At 46.7% G+C, this 14,936-nt stretch overlaps 5 protein-coding genes across 10 annotated transcripts in view; 1 reads left to right on the top strand and 4 right to left on the bottom strand.

Annotated features, from left to right (window-relative positions):
• LOC117590397 (poly(A) RNA polymerase gld-2 homolog B) overlaps nucleotides 1-2,593 on the bottom strand; it is a 5,728-nt gene extending 3,135 nt beyond the window's left edge. For 2 of the 4 annotated variants that reach the window (XM_034282991.1, XM_034282990.1), the window contains exons 1-2: nucleotides 1,557-2,593; nucleotides 62-1,500 (exon numbers count right to left, since the gene is read on the bottom strand). In XM_034282991.1, the coding sequence (XP_034138882.1) occupies nucleotides 62-1,500; nucleotides 1,557-2,390 (2,273 nt within the window). In that variant the 5' untranslated portion in view covers nucleotides 2,391-2,593. The remainder of the gene's footprint in view (nucleotides 1-61; nucleotides 1,501-1,556) is intronic. The other 2 variants (XM_034282992.1, XM_034282993.1) reach the window with 2 other exon arrangements.
• Nucleotides 1-8,498, bottom strand: part of LOC117590401 (probable cytochrome P450 28a5) — a 22,867-nt gene extending 14,369 nt beyond the window's left edge. Inside the window, exons 1-2 of the mRNA XM_034282999.1 lie at nucleotides 8,489-8,498; nucleotides 7,113-7,118 (exon numbers count right to left, since the gene is read on the bottom strand). The gene's annotated coding sequence lies outside the window, so the exon portion shown is untranslated. The remainder of the gene's footprint in view (nucleotides 1-7,112; nucleotides 7,119-8,488) is intronic.
• LOC117590402 (NADH dehydrogenase (ubiquinone) complex I, assembly factor 6 homolog) lies at nucleotides 3,377-4,741 on the bottom strand. The gene is made up of 4 exons (XM_034283000.1): nucleotides 4,522-4,741; nucleotides 4,348-4,462; nucleotides 3,658-4,283; nucleotides 3,377-3,600 (listed from the first exon to the last, which is right to left on the bottom strand). Exons 1-4 carry the CDS (start codon nucleotides 4,686-4,688, stop codon nucleotides 3,519-3,521), a joined length of 990 nt encoding a protein of 329 aa, XP_034138891.1. The 5' UTR covers nucleotides 4,689-4,741; the 3' UTR covers nucleotides 3,377-3,518.
• Nucleotides 4,918-5,750, bottom strand: LOC117590403 (glycine-rich selenoprotein). Its single transcript, XM_034283001.1, has 3 exons — nucleotides 5,607-5,750; nucleotides 5,459-5,543; nucleotides 4,918-5,394 (listed from the first exon to the last, which is right to left on the bottom strand). Exons 1-3 carry the CDS (start codon nucleotides 5,623-5,625, stop codon nucleotides 5,169-5,171), a joined length of 330 nt encoding a protein of 109 aa, XP_034138892.1. The 5' UTR covers nucleotides 5,626-5,750; the 3' UTR covers nucleotides 4,918-5,168.
• LOC117590400 (anoctamin-6) lies at nucleotides 5,827-14,936 on the top strand. 3 transcript variants are annotated; one of them, XM_034282997.1, is made up of 9 exons: nucleotides 5,827-6,062; nucleotides 9,108-9,640; nucleotides 11,022-11,594; nucleotides 11,669-11,724; nucleotides 11,913-12,462; nucleotides 12,525-13,146; nucleotides 13,237-13,442; nucleotides 13,502-13,783; nucleotides 13,849-14,936. In XM_034282997.1, the coding sequence occupies exons 2-9, from the start codon at nucleotides 9,143-9,145 to the stop codon at nucleotides 14,095-14,097; spliced, it is 3,036 nt and encodes a 1,011-aa protein (XP_034138888.1). In that variant the 5' UTR covers nucleotides 5,827-6,062; nucleotides 9,108-9,142; the 3' UTR covers nucleotides 14,098-14,936. The 3 variants fall into 3 exon arrangements, with proteins under 3 accessions (XP_034138888.1, XP_034138889.1, XP_034138886.1); XM_034282998.1 differs by lacking the exon at nucleotides 5,827-6,062 and adding an exon at nucleotides 7,689-7,936 and having other exon boundaries at nucleotides 9,108-9,553; XM_034282995.1 differs by lacking the exon at nucleotides 5,827-6,062 and adding an exon at nucleotides 7,689-7,936.

The raw sequence follows: 14,936 nt of genomic DNA, 5'->3' as shown, positions 1-14,936 counted from the left end.
ACTAATTATATTTCCTTTTTGCTACCAGGAATAGAGCGTTTAAGACCCCCTGCAGACTCACCGACTGTTGTTGCTGTTGCCACTCCAGTGGGACTCACTGCCGTGAGAGGAAGAGTTCGAGGACAGGGCGGGCGAAATAGAGCGATGTCCAGGCACGCTGTGGGGCGATACCGTTGTTGGATAGCAGGGAGAGCTTGGATGTGGCCAAACGCCAGCCGGTGGTGGCGGCTGAGGTGCCGGTTGGGCATACGCCTCGCCAAAGTGAAAGAAAAGCTGCTGCTGTGGCTGCTGTGGTCCCTTGAGACTGTGGGGCGGCTGCTGCTGCTGCTGCTGGATGAGGAATGGCACACCTGAAGGAAAATTGTTGGGGCTGTTGCTTGGCGCCTGCCGCTGCTGCTGCTCGCCAGTGTCCGCTGTTCCGCTGGCCGCCGCCGCTGTGATTGCCTCGTCCAGTTGCGCGCAGCTGATCATATTTGCGGGCGTTGTGCCAGGGGAATGACTGTGGCCACTGCTGGCCACCGGCGAGAGCAGGGCCAGAGGCAGTGGTGGTGGTGGCACAAACATATTACCAGCCACAGGAATAGCCACAGGAATAGCCACTGGTGCGCTGGTGCCCAACGCAGGCGACGACGTGGCCGTTGTTAGGGTGATGCTGGGCTTTGCCAGCAGCGACAGTTTCCCAACGGCCGGTGAGCCAACAGGTGTTGTGGTGGTTGCTGTTAATGCTGCTTTGCTTCCAGCTGCTTCGGTCACTCCTTCGCTGCAGGCATCCGCATCCACATTGACGTAGGTGAGATTATACAGATTCTGATGCTCTGAACTGGTCGGCGTGGCTGCTGCCCCACCACCCTCGATCACCGCATGGTAATGATGCTGATAGTAGCCACTCTTTCCGCCATTTCCACCCTGTGCGCGTCGATGCATTGAATTAAAATTGCTGATGGGCAATATCTCAATGGACTTTTGTGGCCCAATGATGCCTTCGGGGCTGTAGTGCATCTTCTTGCTGTTACTGTTCCCATGATTGTCGCTGTGCTTACGCCGAAAGTGCTGCTGCTGCTGCTGCTGCTGTGGCGTCTGTTGCTGCTGCTGGGCATGCTGCTGTTGGTAATGCTGATAGACACATTGAGCATTCCTATAGCGCTGCTGTTGGTAGCCACCGCTGGCTGCTGCCCCTGTTGTTTGATGCCTGCCAAAGCTATTGCTGTTGCTGCTGGTTTTCTCGCTGCTGTTGCTGTTGCTGCTGCTGATGTGGGCCTCTGGCAGTAGTTCCTTTTGCAGAAACGATGCTATTGTCAGCTGCTTGGGCTGTGGATAATAATATTGATAATAATTTTGCTGATGCTGCTGATAGGTAGCCCCAGAGTTGCGCCTCTGCTCGTAGGACAGTGCTTGTAGCTGATGCTGCTGCTGCTGTTGCTGCTGTTGTTGTTGCTGATTTTGTTGTTGCTGCTCCACAGCCAATGCCTCCTTCTGGCTGGCCACAGTCATTCCCACTTGCTATATGTGAAAATGTAATTAATATAAACAAAATCAAAACTTGGTGTTTAGCTCACATTCTTCATTTGATTGGTGGGCTGCTGTGGATAGTTGGTCTTCCAGAAGCTCAATGGCTGCTGTCGCGGTGGTCTCGCCGCCTTCAGGCTCTCCCCAGCTCCTGCTGCTGCCGGCTGCTGCTTTACTCTCGCCGTTTCTTCGATCTCTGCATTCTCAGTGGGACTGTTGCTGGAGCTATTGCTGCACACACTGGTGGCTGCTGCTGTGCTTGAGGTATCCGTTGAGGAATCGGGACTGCTCCGATAATACGATGATGTGGACTCTATGGATGTGGAGGGTGAACTGCGTTTCTTGCTGCTGCTCAGCCATTTGCTTGATGTTTTCTGGCTATTATTAACGTTATTATTATTGCCATCACTTAGCTTGCAGTCGGACATTTGTTGCTGCATTATATTTTGATTTTTCATTAACAAATTGTTGTTGTTAAGATAGGAGGATTGATGCTGCTGCTGTAGATTGCTATTACTCCCAAAGTATTTCTTTCTGGCCAATGAATGACTGTGATTCGTATAGAGCATCTGTGGCTGCTGCTGCTGTTGTTGGCTCTTAGTGTTGTTGGCGGCCTCGTTGAGGCCATTGATGCTGGTGATGCTGCTGTGGTAGCTCGGCACCTGCCTCAGCATATTCGACGTCTTGCTGCTGTATTTGCCGTTGTACTTCAGATTGCTGCCAGGCGATGATACGGCCGTTACTTTGGACCTGAATTCCCGCTGCTGCTGCATGGGCAGCACTCCAGAGGTTGTGGTAGCTCCCCCTCCCGTGCTCGTGGCAGAGTCGGCGGCAACTTCTGCGGCTACAAAGATCTTCATGTCGTCTCTTTGGATGGCATACATTAGGGGATTCCCTTGTGTTTCGTGGGGGACTGGATGCAGTTGTTTTCTTTTCGTTTCGTGGTTTTTTGTTGGGTATAATAATAAGATACCAGCCGAACTGCTTTTATTTTCTTTGTGTTGGCTTAAGACTATGTTTTTTTTAAGTTAAGTGTAAAATAGTTTGGTTTTTTTTCTTGTTTTTGTTTTAAATAAATATATTAATATTTTTTCCGTTCTTTTTTGTGATTTTTTTAAGTGGTGTCTATTGAATATTTTTTGGTTTTTATTTTTTTAGTTTTTTTTTTGTTTGTTTTACAATTGCTTTTTTATTATAATTAATTTCATTTCAGATTTGTTTGATTTCTTGGAGGAAAACTTAACTTTTACTTTCTATTGACCGTCACTTTATAAGCCCGCCAGTGTACCGAGTACCGTTAGATTTCAAGTGCACTGCAAAAGGCAAATGGCAAATGGCACATACACACATACACACGCACTGTTTTCGTTTTTGTCTGTCCTCCTCTCCGTCTTCTTCTATCCTTCTATCACATTCGAAGATCTGTTTTGTGTGCAAAGACGCGACACCACAAAGTGCCGTTACATACAAAGCGAGGAAGCCGCTAAGAGGTAATTCAGCAGTGAAGCAAGGCGAATGAGCAAACACAAGAGCGCGGGGGCTGGGGCGAACGGGCTCCTTTTTCTTTTTTTCCCAAAAAATATGTATTTTATAAATTAGAATTTACACGGGGCGGGCCTGGCCAAAACGGTGCTATTTCTTGTTGTGCGTCGTCCTCTGGTTCACACTGCTCCGTTTTTTTAATTTTAATGGGACTGGGATACTTCTAATACACAAATCAAACATTTATAAAATCTAAAATTTTTCGCACCGACCGCTTTAAAAAGCGGTAAAGCAACTAGTTATCGAATATCTATGCGAACCCTAGTCGATATTGTTATCGTCTCATCATTTGGCCGTGCTGGCGCCCCCACAGCAAAATTCAATTTCGTTTATTAAAATATTATTTATTAGTACTTTAAGTACCTTCTCCTTGCAAATTGAATTAGTTTCCATTTTAATAGTTTAACAATATGGCTTTAGGCTTATCTGGAACTATAACTAACTCCTGCCACGAGGCTGAGGGATGCTCCTCAGTACCGATTGAGCAGAGACTTCCAGAAGAGGCGGGCCGGCAGCATGGTGTCACGTCCCACGCAGCTTTTGTGAGTGAGCCTGGAAAGGAATGTGAGCTGGGGACGGTACAAATGGTACAGGCTGGACTGAACTTACAGGAAGTCGGCGCGTCGTAGTCGCTCCAGGTAACCTTCTGTGGCCACGGCGGACAGAAAGATCTTGCGCACCGGACGCGGTACTTGATCGTGCAGCTGTTGGGCCAGTTTAAGATGTGTGTTGGCCGCACTGGCCACCTCAAAGATACACTCCTCGACGCCCTTGTCATCGCTCTTGCTGCGCAATATGCGCTCCTGACTGACCCCGTGCCGCACCAGCACTTCGAGGGGCACACAGACCGCTTGCTGGCGTCCCGCATGTGGTATGGCCCTCAACAGTGTGGCTATGCCCTGAGCCTTGCCCAGATGAGAGGCTGCGTGGTCCACTTGCAGGTCCTTGGCGCCGCTCACCTCCACCAGCAGATGCAGCAGCGAGGAGAAAGTCTGCTCGGCGTATTCCTCGAGTTCACGCAGTGACTCGAACCCCTGATTGGGAGGACGCTCGCGCGCTGTGACCAGGCGACGCAGATAGATTTTGTTTAGCTTGCGGGTTCCCACGGCGTACTTCAATTCCCGCAGAACTGGCTGATCCTTCACATACGACTGCTGGGACTCCCGCTCGAAGCATTTGTCTATGGAGTCGTACCAGAACTTGAGGCGGAGCTTCGCAATTTGCGGCTCTACTTGCTGTGGGGAGATATGTAGGTTAAGAACCCTTTCCTTTACCCACGAAATGGCAATCGCAACTCACGTGTCCGCTGACTGACCGGGATACCTCCACGTTGAAGGCACGTAGCGCAAAGGCGGCTCGTCGCAGCTCCCGCGGCAGCAGCAGCGTGCTCAAATAGTTTTCATAGTCATACTTCCTAAGGAATGTATAGTTTAAGCATAATAATACTCGGGTGGCCTCGTAACTCCAACTTACTCTACCAGGCCCATGCAGTACTTGGAGCCGAATCCATTGTTATCTGGGTCAACGGCCTCTGCCTTAGCCGGCTGGCCACTTGCGCCTCTGCTGGCGAGACATTGTCCTTTTCCAGTAGTTGCATTAAGTAACAATTGGTTATTCCAATTTCGTACCAGGCGCCTCATCTGTTACCGCTCTTCTTCTTCGATGAAACAGCTGATTTCAGGTTTACATTGAGGCTGTTCGCAGTGAGCTGCACAGTTCCAGGCAGAAAATACCAATAAACTCAAGAAAATACCGATTGCGGCATTATATTATTTAGAATGATTGTTAAGTTTAATATTGCAAAACCTGTAATATTAGTTTCTTGAGTACATTTCATAGAGCCAGAACCAAAAACTACCTTTCTTGGTATTCGATTAGTATAGAAAATTTAATGGATAAAATCGAGCTAGTTTATAATGGTCAAACTTCACAGCGACCCCGATATCAGATGTTCAATCGCATCCGCAGCAATCCTCTCAAGTTTGAGTTGAAGAATGCTGCCTCATAAGCGCCACCTTGGGCGAGATATGAACCTGGTATCGGAGTCTTGTAAGGTGCTGCTTCATCCGACTCATCTAGGGATATGCGCGACATCCGTCCGTTGGATGCCGCTACTATCCTCATCCGCCGCCACCAGCAGGTGTATTGCAGGACATGGAGTTTTGAATCCGGCCAATTCGTCGGTTCGGCCTTAATCCTCCTCCTCCTCCTCCTCCGCCGCCACCACTGCTGCCACCTCCTCCGCCACCACCACCGCCTCCTCCACCACCTCCCCAACCATTGCCACCGCCCCGTCGATTATCGTTGTTGGTGCCTCCGTTGAAGGGGGCTAGGAACGTCTGGAATCTGCAAGGAACTCCGCTTAGTACTGGGACCATGGGACAGCCACAAACACACACACTGTACTTACAATTGCTTAATGATGAACCAGATCCCCACAAATATTTCCACTATTCGCTGCCAGTCCCAAGGACGCTTCTCGCAGACGCGACCATCTGCAAGCATAAATAAGGACAGAACTCTAGGGAACAAAGGGCGAGACAGTTAATTGCACTCACTGCGGTCGATGTACACCATGCTGCGGCCCTGCGAACATGCAGGATGCTCTTAATTCCACTGAATATTTCACAATTTAGACACGAAAATCATAACAAAAAACGACGTGGTGTCAATTGGTTAGAGACGATAATAATTTCGATAAGTTTATGTTAGCCCTGTATCTTTACGGTATATTTTGGTATATTATTGGGGGTCTGACGGTATATCTTATCGTTAATTCCGCGGTCACACGGGACTCGTGCAAATGAACAAAAAACAAAACAAAAACTGGTGCCCGAGATCTAACAGATATTTGCACCTTTATTATTAGTGAGTGTGAAAGTGCGGGGGTGGGAAACAGCAGCAGCAACAGTAGCAGCAGGTGGAAATGGGCCCTGGCTGGTAGAGGCTGAAAATCGTAAATACTAAGACGCGTTGTAACTGCACACAACCAGAAATCGGCCAAGCTGACCAAGGTGAGTACCCTAGGCAGATGACTGCTAGTAAAATCCACATGCCTGCTAACGTACTAATATCGCATTGTTTCTAACCAAGTTGCAGTCCTCGTCCTCCTCCCCCACAAGCCCACACACCAGAGACCATTTCTGTATGCAATCTGCTAAATATAGAGACACGCTCATGCCCAAAAGAAGATGTAGTTGCCGCCAGTGGTGGCGGTGGTGCATCATCATCACTCGAGCGTACCCATTCCCCAGCAAGCAGTGTAGCTTCCAATGTGTTGAATGGCTCTCAAATTAAGAATTCCTTCTTGAATGTCTTTTGACGGCCACCGCCTCTATTTCCACGCACAAAATTTGCGTGTTTTGGACTATTTTCCGGCTTTACATCTGCTCGACTCTCTCTCTCTCTCTCTCTGTGTGTGTTTGTGTCTGTCTGTCGGCCTGTCTGGCAGCGAGTGTGAAACAGGTTTCAAATTGTTAGACAAGCTAGAGATAAACACGAAAATTATTTTTGTACTTTGCTTTTGTCAACAATATGCGCTTCAACTTGACCTTTGCCGTTCCCCAGTCTTCCATGCTAATTTTTCACCCCAACAACTCGTTCTGGTTCATGCGGCCGGCCTCTACATTCGTCTGGGGAGCGTTGCACAGAATCACATTTTGGAGTCACTCATCGTCCCAGTATTCCCACCGAATTTTGGATGTTCTGTCAAGGTCAATGATTTCTCTACACACTCTCTATGTGGCGTTTACCCTATCACGAGGGACTGTATTAGCTGAACGCCCATACATACTGCTCTCGTGGCTATCTATGAACTCGAATTGTGTGAGGAAATGGCCGAAGATAATTTATGGATTTTCTATTGAAAGAACGAGAGAATCTGTAATAATCAATGTAACACCACAGTCGAAACTTATAGGAATCCACATTAAGAACCGAATGAGTGATCATTAACATTCAACAAGAGTACCTCCGGTAAAGGATTACTGGAGGGAACAAAATCCTTAATTTTTGGATAAGCATTCCCTGCTGGACTCCCTGCCAGATTTGAAGGATTTATGTATCCGTATCTCCCAGTTTATAAATTAAGAATAACTCTCAATTTAGCGATTTTGTTTGAAACCCATTTGCCGTATCATTCCCCGAGCACTGTGCAACGTCACATCTGGCTGCACGCCTGCCTGCCTGCCTCTATTTGGGCAATCAGTTGATTGTTCTTGTTGTTTTATGTATGTCTCTTGCCTGTGTGTGTGTGTTTGGTTTTATATTATTTTTTTTTGGTGCTGTTTCTAGTTCGAGTTCTGGGGCGCTGCTGGGTCTGGCTGGCTACTGAGTTTGGTTAACCCCCTCGCAGCAGAGCAAAATGTTTCTGCTACGAGCGTGTATTTTGTTTCGAATTTGGTTTTTTTCAGTAATCGGCAAACAACGCGAGTGAGCGTACGCATATTATTGGGGGCCTTCTAATATTTTCCGTAACCCCCCGTCTGACATCATTCCTTCTGTTTTTTTTTTGCGGCGGCTTTCGTGTGCGTGCGATATTTTGTTGTTGCTGTTTCTGGTTTTTGTTTAAGTGTTCACATTTCTTCTGCGTCACCTGTGTGTGGTCTCTCTTTTTACCCGCCTGCGCTACTCTCTCTCAGTCGTCGTCGTAGTCGTGTAATACCGTTATGCCCGGGCCTAGGCGTGTCTGCGCAGCCGCCACCCGTTCGTATGTGGAAACGACGTGGATCGCCAGGAATCGATAACCAGAGAGAGGAGAGGAAGGACGAAGCCCGAAGCCCTGCACACAAAAGGATCTAACGATCATCGAAACAAACAAGAAAATAAAACTGCCATTCTCCACGCTATTCTCTCTCTACCTCTCTGCCATTCACCATGTATTCGGCGGGTAAATAAATTTAATACAAAAAAATATAAAAAATTCTCAAACAAATTCCATCATTTGATCATTGCGCCTGAGCCCCAACCCACCCTCACCCCAACCGCTCTAAGTACATATGTATGTATTTTGCATCTTTTTTATTGAGTTTGTATTGTAATTGTGTTTGGATCGTATGCTTTTTGTTGAACGAACACACCTTTTTGTATTGGGGTTCGATTTTGGTTCTCATTCTGTGTATAAACTGTGCGCCGGAAACGGATCATCAAACCCACATCACCCCCGAACCAAACATTCAAACACCATCCATCGAAGCTCTTACATCACTCGTGTGTGTGGGCAGCCATATCGTAAACGGGGGCATCAATTATATAATTGACCGCATTTAAATGACCCCGTCTACCGTGTTGGTATCAGCAAAACAGCAGCAGCAGCTGGGGCTATGACTGTGGCTGTGGCTGTGGCTTTGGCTCTCTGATAAGTTTTGCCACCAAATTAGCAGCAGGCGGCAAAATGGGATCGTATGCCATCATCCTCCTCTTTCCTACACATTATCTGCACTCCATGTCTGGGCACTATCGAAGCACCAAGCGAAGCTTATCAGTAATTAATATGTGGAAAGACTTGATTATTTATACCAATAAAATGGGGGCCCTCGTTAATTTGAATATAGAATTTATTTATTTGTACCGGTAATCAAAGTGGAAAATGGAATATTTGTGGGTGTACACTTTTACATCCCTTTTTTTTTTAACAAATTCCCTACAAGCTCCAAAATGTAGACTTACAATTTAGCTGAAGTCAGATATCCATTAGAACAGCAACGTAGATATTTGCTTTGTAGAATGAAACCCTAAATCAATGGATAAGAAACAATTTTGTACAGGACTTTATGAACAGGGACCAGATGGACATATTATTAGGATGTTAATATAAAGCGACACCAAGGAAAGCATATTAAAGTCAGAGTCCAGTCATAAACCGATGGGCGCTGCTGACAGACGCGTGATCTCTGCAATAGGTATTCCGAAAATATATTCAGGTGTAATAAGGGGTTAATTTCAGTTTTCATAATGTCATCTCATCATCCACTTCCTCGTAATACACGTACTAAAAAACTTACCTTATTGCCTAGTCCAGACATTCCCGATTAATCCCTCAAATGCCCAACTCGTTGCAGTCCGCACCCACGACTACGACTATCCCGAATCGGAGATGGACGAGCGCGAGAGCCTGTACTTTGACACCATTTCGCTGGCGGATTCGGAGGCGGCTGCGGCGGCGGCCGCCCACCGCAAATCGATATCCCAGTCGCGCAACACCATCTACCATTCGGCCGTGGATCTAGCCAACGATGAGACGCGCAATAGCCTGCGCCTAGGTAGTGGCGCCGCCGCCGAGCATGCGGCTCTGGCGTGGCAGCCCGGCTATCGGCAGTCGACGGCACTGGAGCACCTGAACGGTGGAGGTGGCGGTGGCGATCAAACGGATGCAGTGATTGCCGCACAAATGCTGGCCCTGCACAACGGACGCAATCATTTGCCCACGGGGATTGGTGTTGGCGGCCATACAGGAACTCAAGGAGGAGCTCTAGGAGGAGCAGGAGCAGGAGGTGGTGACGATGAGGTCTCTAGACGTCTGTTAAGAAATAGTAGCACAGTTTCTAATAAAGATAAGAAATTGCCAATTACATACTCCCAGTGGAAATTGAGGGTAAACAACAACAATAACAAATACGATCCAACAAAAAAAAAAACAAATTACGAACCACAACGAATTTCCGCACGAAACGCTTAAAAAAAAAACAACCGCCTCGCTCTGCCGCTCTGCTCGTCGCCTCTTTTTTTTAGTCCTTCGCACTCACTCACTCTCGCTCGCTCTCATCAAATTTACCTGACCAATCAACCAAATCAAACCACCCACACACCTGCCTGCTCGCTCTCGCTCTCCCTGTCTCGATCTCTTAGTCTCACCGTTTGTTGCGGCAGTTGTTGTTGTTTCCGTCTCATCCACATTTGCATATTCCGTACCGTACCATCAATCTCCCATCACCATTATCTTAGAGCGTGCTCTCTCGCAAGCTTTCGCACTCTATAAACGTTCTCTTTTGCTACACACGCACACTCACAGCCACACACACACATGCATTCTAGACGCCTCTTCTTTCACACACTTCATGGTTTATTTGCTTCTGAGTGCTGATACCCTTTTGCAGAAAGAGTAAATAAATATAATTAAATGTTTTCTTATGCATTAGGCATCCGTTTGTCTGCATTTAATAGGCATCTCTAGCCAAATACGTTTCCAGTAAAAATACCAAATGAGCAATCGGTAGAATTTTAGATATACAGATATTCCACCTACCGATTTGTCATAAGATAATTTCTTTGATTGAAACCCCGTTTCAATTGCAATCTAAATTGATTAACAATCTACATAAATCAATGAATATTTCAAAGAAAAATAGAAATATCTATACATATCCAGCTAACAATCTGCAAAGGGTATCCAATACTTCGGTACACCGAAAGCTTTCATAATTTCCGCACAAGTTTGCTTTACGGAACTTTTGTTTTTGGGTAAATGAAAAACCGTTTTAAATATTTTGTGTATTTTATTGTAATTAAATACATATAGTCTGTACGTTACTGCTACGCAGCTGTTGCACGGAGAAAAGTGTCTGTATATATGTGAATTTTAATAAATATATAAAGAAACATCTCCAATCTGTGCCGGCGCCTCTCGCCTCGTAAAGAGAGTGTGAGAAAGAGAAGTGGCGACATCAAATCCATTTTGCTTTTCGGACGCAACGGTCGGGTGTTCTTTCGTTCCGTCTCTTCAAAAATGCCCGCCTGCTGTGGCTTTCTGGCCTGGCTGGGCAACCAGGAGCCCCAGGAGGAGTCTCGCACGGTGATGGGGTGGGGTCCGGGGAAGTGTAGGCATTCGCACCCACACGCTTTGTTGTGTTCAACCTTATAGATAACCAACCAGATGTATTTTTAAGATCTGTCGTCTTTACGTCTCAGCGTGATTCATATACGGATTTTCTAAAGCTCTTTCGTTGTTTCTCTCTTTTATTTTTTGGTTTCTACAGACCTATAGACGCTTTGATGATGGAAAACGTAGTGTGGACTTTGTGCTGGCCTACAATGGCGAGGATCAGGTGGAGGATCATCGACACAAGCGAGAGATCTTCGAGGCGAATCTGCAGCGTGAGGGCCTGCAGCTGGAGCACAACAAAGTGCAGCGCGTGCACTTTATCAAGATTCATGCCCCCTTCGAGGTGCTCTATCGCTATGCAGAGATACTGAAGATCAAGGTGCCACTGAAGCCGATACCCGGCCAGGATCAGATTTTCGATGAGGCGGCGCCCGCCTTCAAGTCCTGCTTCACCCGCATGTGCCGCAGTCTCTTCAGTTCCGTGCAGCTAAACACGGAGCTCTTTCCCGAACGCGAACCGCGCATCCACCTGGAGTTCTCGCGCAACTATCTGGAGCTGTACGACACAGAGCATCCGAACTACTTCGATGACAGCACTCGGTACTCCATCATTAACTTTATATTGCAGCGGCAGCATTTTCTCGAGGGCGAGGAAACAGCCGACAATCTAGGCATCGAGAAGCTCGTCCAAGATGGCATCTATACATGCGCCTACACCCTGCATGATGTGAGTTTTGCATCACATACATATTTCCCATGCGTATATACTTATTTTGTTTTTGTGTTTCTTTTTTATTGCAGAAAGCGGACAGGGATCGTCTCCTCAAGGAGTGGGCCAACATAACCAAGTGGAAGAAGTAAGAGTGGGAGGCCTGGGGAAATGATTCATGTGTGTTAAGATGGGAAAAGTTTGAGTTTGAGTTTACGTTTGCTGTACATAGAGATTTTTTAAATGTTGAAATTAGTTGCCAAAATTGACACTAGACTGTACTTTCCCATATAAATATAAGTACTGGTATTAATCCTTTGTATCTATTCTGTACAGCCTCCAGCCACTGGACCAAATCAAAGACTACTTCGGTGCCAAGGTGGCATTGTACTTTGCCTGGCTGGGATTCTACACACAAATGCTGATACCCATTAGCATATTTGGTTTGCTCTGCTTCCTCTACGGCTTTGTGACGTGGAGCAGTGATCCGATCAGTCGCGATATCTGCGAGGACAGTGGGACCATCATGTGTCCGCAGTGCGATCGCAGCTGCGACTATTGGCGTCTGAACGAGACGTGCACGTCTTCCAAGTTTAATTATCTAATAGACAACAATATGACGGTGGTATTCGCCCTGGCCATGGCAATTTGGTCGGTGACCTATTTGGAGTTCTGGAAACGCTATTCGGCGGGGCTGGTGCATCGCTGGGGACTGACGGGATTCACGCATCATGTGGAGCATCCGCGTCCACAGTATCTGGCCAAGATATCGCACTCGCGGAAGCTGGCTGGCAAGACGCAGGGCACCACTCTGGATCCGGACGTGCCCTTTTGGAGCATCAAGTTCTTGCCCAATTTTACCAGTTACAGCATCATGGTGTTGTTTGTGAGTACATCAGAGATTTTTTCGTTTGTTCGCCTAGTCCTTTATCCTGTTTCATTTGACAGATTTGCATATCAGTGATTGCCATTGCGGGCATCATCATCTATCGAATGGCACAGCGTGCCTCACACAGCATCCTCGGCAGCGAGAACTCCATGACCTTCAAGGTGATGATACTGCCCATGACGGCGGGCATCATAGATCTGATTGTCATCTCGCTGTTGGACCTGGTCTACTCCAATTTGGCCATACGTCTGACCAACTACGAGTACTGTCGCACCCAGACGGAGTACGACGAGAGTCTAACCATCAAGAACTATGTGTTCCAGTTTGTCAACTACTATTCCTCGCTCTTCTACATTGCCTTTCTCAAGGGCAAGTTTGTTGGCTATCCGGCCAAATATAATCGCGTGCTGGGCTTCCGTCAGGAGGAGTGCAATCCGGGCGGCTGTCTCATGGAGCTCTGCATGCAGCTGGTGATTATAATGGCCGGCAAGCAGGCAGTGAATGCCATTGTCGAGATGCTCATACCTTATTTGATGCGCACTGTCAAGGAGATGATCTACCGCCATGGCTGGTACAAGAGCCACAAGGAGCAGCGACTGGTGCCCTACAATCAGTTTACCGAGGACTACAATCTACTGCCCGCCGAGAATAATTCACTTTACGTGGAGTACCTGGAAATGGGTAGGTCTCGGGTTGTTGTCCCAAAGCACCCATCTTAACCCATCTCTCAAATCTTTCTTCCATCTCCCTCTTTATGGCGCTGCTGTGCAGTTGTGCAATTCGGTTTTATCACATTATTCAGCCTGGCCTTTCCGCTGGCACCGCTGCTGGCGCTGCTCAATAATGTAATCGAAGTTCGTTTGGATGCCATCAAAATGTTGCGCTTCCTGCGACGCCCCGTGGGCATGCGAGCCCGGGATATTGGCGTGTGGCACAACATCATGACTGTGGTCACACGCATAGCTGTGGCCTCCAGCGTGAGTCTGATGCAAAACAGAAATCAATGTAGAAATCTCTCTAAGCTGTCAATTTGTAGGCCATGATAATTGCATTTAGCACCAACCTCATACCGAAAATCGTGTACGCAGCCTCAACGGACGACCGGGAGCTCAATGGTTATCTGAACTTTACTCTGGCGTACTTCAACACGAAGGACTTTCAGGTTCAGCCACTGCTGGGCGGCAGTCAGTATGTTAACGAGACAGAGTGTCGCTACACAGAGTTCCGGAATCCGCCCACAGATGATCATCCATACAAGCGGCCCATGATCTACTGGAAAATACTTACGGGTCGCCTCGCCTTCATAGTCATCTATCAGGTATGTCCATTCTCATGGAGGAACATAACTGAATTCAGCTAATATTTTGTTGTGGCTTCCCTCAGAACATCATCAATATGCTGCAGGGTGTGCTGCGCTGGGCCGTGCCCGATGTCTCTGGCCGTCTGCTGAAGCGCATCAAGCGCGAGAATTTCCTGCTGCGCGAACACATCATTGAGTATGAGAAGCAGCATGCCATGCTGCAGGCCCAGACCGCAGTGCAGAACCAGTTGCACCAGACCAAGAGCCAGGAGTCGTCGGTGCTGCGCCAGCGACATGGAGGAGGCAATGAGGATGCAACCTCATTTGTTTGAAAGCCTGAAACGCCTGCCTGCCTGCCTGCCTGCCTATATATACATACATATATATATTTATGTATATAAGTTCATTCCTTGATTTTTCGTTGAATTCTTTGTATTTACACGCGGACACACGTCCAGCAGTTGTTGTGCTTTGTACTTAAGATGATTTTTGATAATGTGTGTGAGTGTGTTTTTTGCATCGAAAATGCTCAAGAAAGTGCATTTTGATATACTTAGGGTATACCGCAACACTTTATAAACATTATTGTTGGAATGAGATTACAGTTGGAATCAGATGTAGTTAATTTATGTAAAGAATCATCTTTACTTTGGCCAGCGCCAGCACACATCAACCATACACAGATTAAACATAATGGATAGATAGATAGAAAGATATATATAGTTATATTTGTACTTTGTAGAGAAGGGGTATTCAATGTCCAATGTCCAAAATGTGTGCACTATTTGTTTATTTTGTATTGTATTATTTATTGTTTTGCCCTGCAAAGGAATGTATAGGAGGATCATGAAAGAACAAACAAACAAAACGAATTATACACCATAGTACATACATATTTACGTACATATGTACATGCATGTGTGCTATGTATCTACTGAAACACTAAGAAACAATCCAATGTACCTTACCATACATACATATACTTGCTCTACCTACAACAAAACGAACACAAACATATGACACAAATATGTATCGGTCCGCTATCCCACACACTCCCTTCCCCGCATTGTTTATTGATTGTTGAATCCGTTGCGGAGTAAGCTAGGAGGTATCTTTTGTATGTACAATCTCTAAAAGATGATCCCCCAAAATATATATAGTATAAAGTGAA

This window comes from Drosophila guanche, unplaced genomic scaffold (assembly GCF_900245975.1).
Source record: "Drosophila guanche unplaced genomic scaffold, DGUA_6, whole genome shotgun sequence".
NCBI classification, from domain to species: domain Eukaryota; kingdom Metazoa; phylum Arthropoda; class Insecta; order Diptera; family Drosophilidae; genus Drosophila; species Drosophila guanche.
The sequence above is the reverse complement of the archived record's forward strand: the minus strand, read 5'-3'. Positions and strand labels throughout refer to the sequence as shown.

Excerpts from the sequence above, each read along its gene's own strand:
- LOC117590402 (XM_034283000.1), bottom strand. The coding sequence starts at position 4,688 with ATGAGGCGCCTGGTACGAAATTGGAATAACCAATTGTTACTTAATGCA. Across the intron at positions 4,284-4,347 it reads CCCGGTCAGTCAGCGGACAC|CAAGTAGAGCCGCAAATTGC; the intron begins GTGAGTTGCGAT and ends ATCTCCCCACAG. Across the intron at positions 3,601-3,657 it reads CTACGACGCGCCGACTTCCT|GCTCACTCACAAAAGCTGCG; the intron begins GTAAGTTCAGTC and ends ATTCCTTTCCAG.
- LOC117590403 (XM_034283001.1), bottom strand. Across the intron at positions 5,395-5,458 it reads TGGTTCATCATTAAGCAATT|ATTCCAGACGTTCCTAGCCC; the intron begins GTAAGTACAGTG and ends AGTTCCTTGCAG.
- LOC117590400 (XM_034282995.1), top strand. Across the intron at positions 9,641-11,021 it reads ACTCCCAGTGGAAATTGAGG|ACCTATAGACGCTTTGATGA; the intron begins GTAAACAACAAC and ends TGGTTTCTACAG. Across the intron at positions 11,725-11,912 it reads AACATAACCAAGTGGAAGAA|CCTCCAGCCACTGGACCAAA; the intron begins GTAAGAGTGGGA and ends TATTCTGTACAG.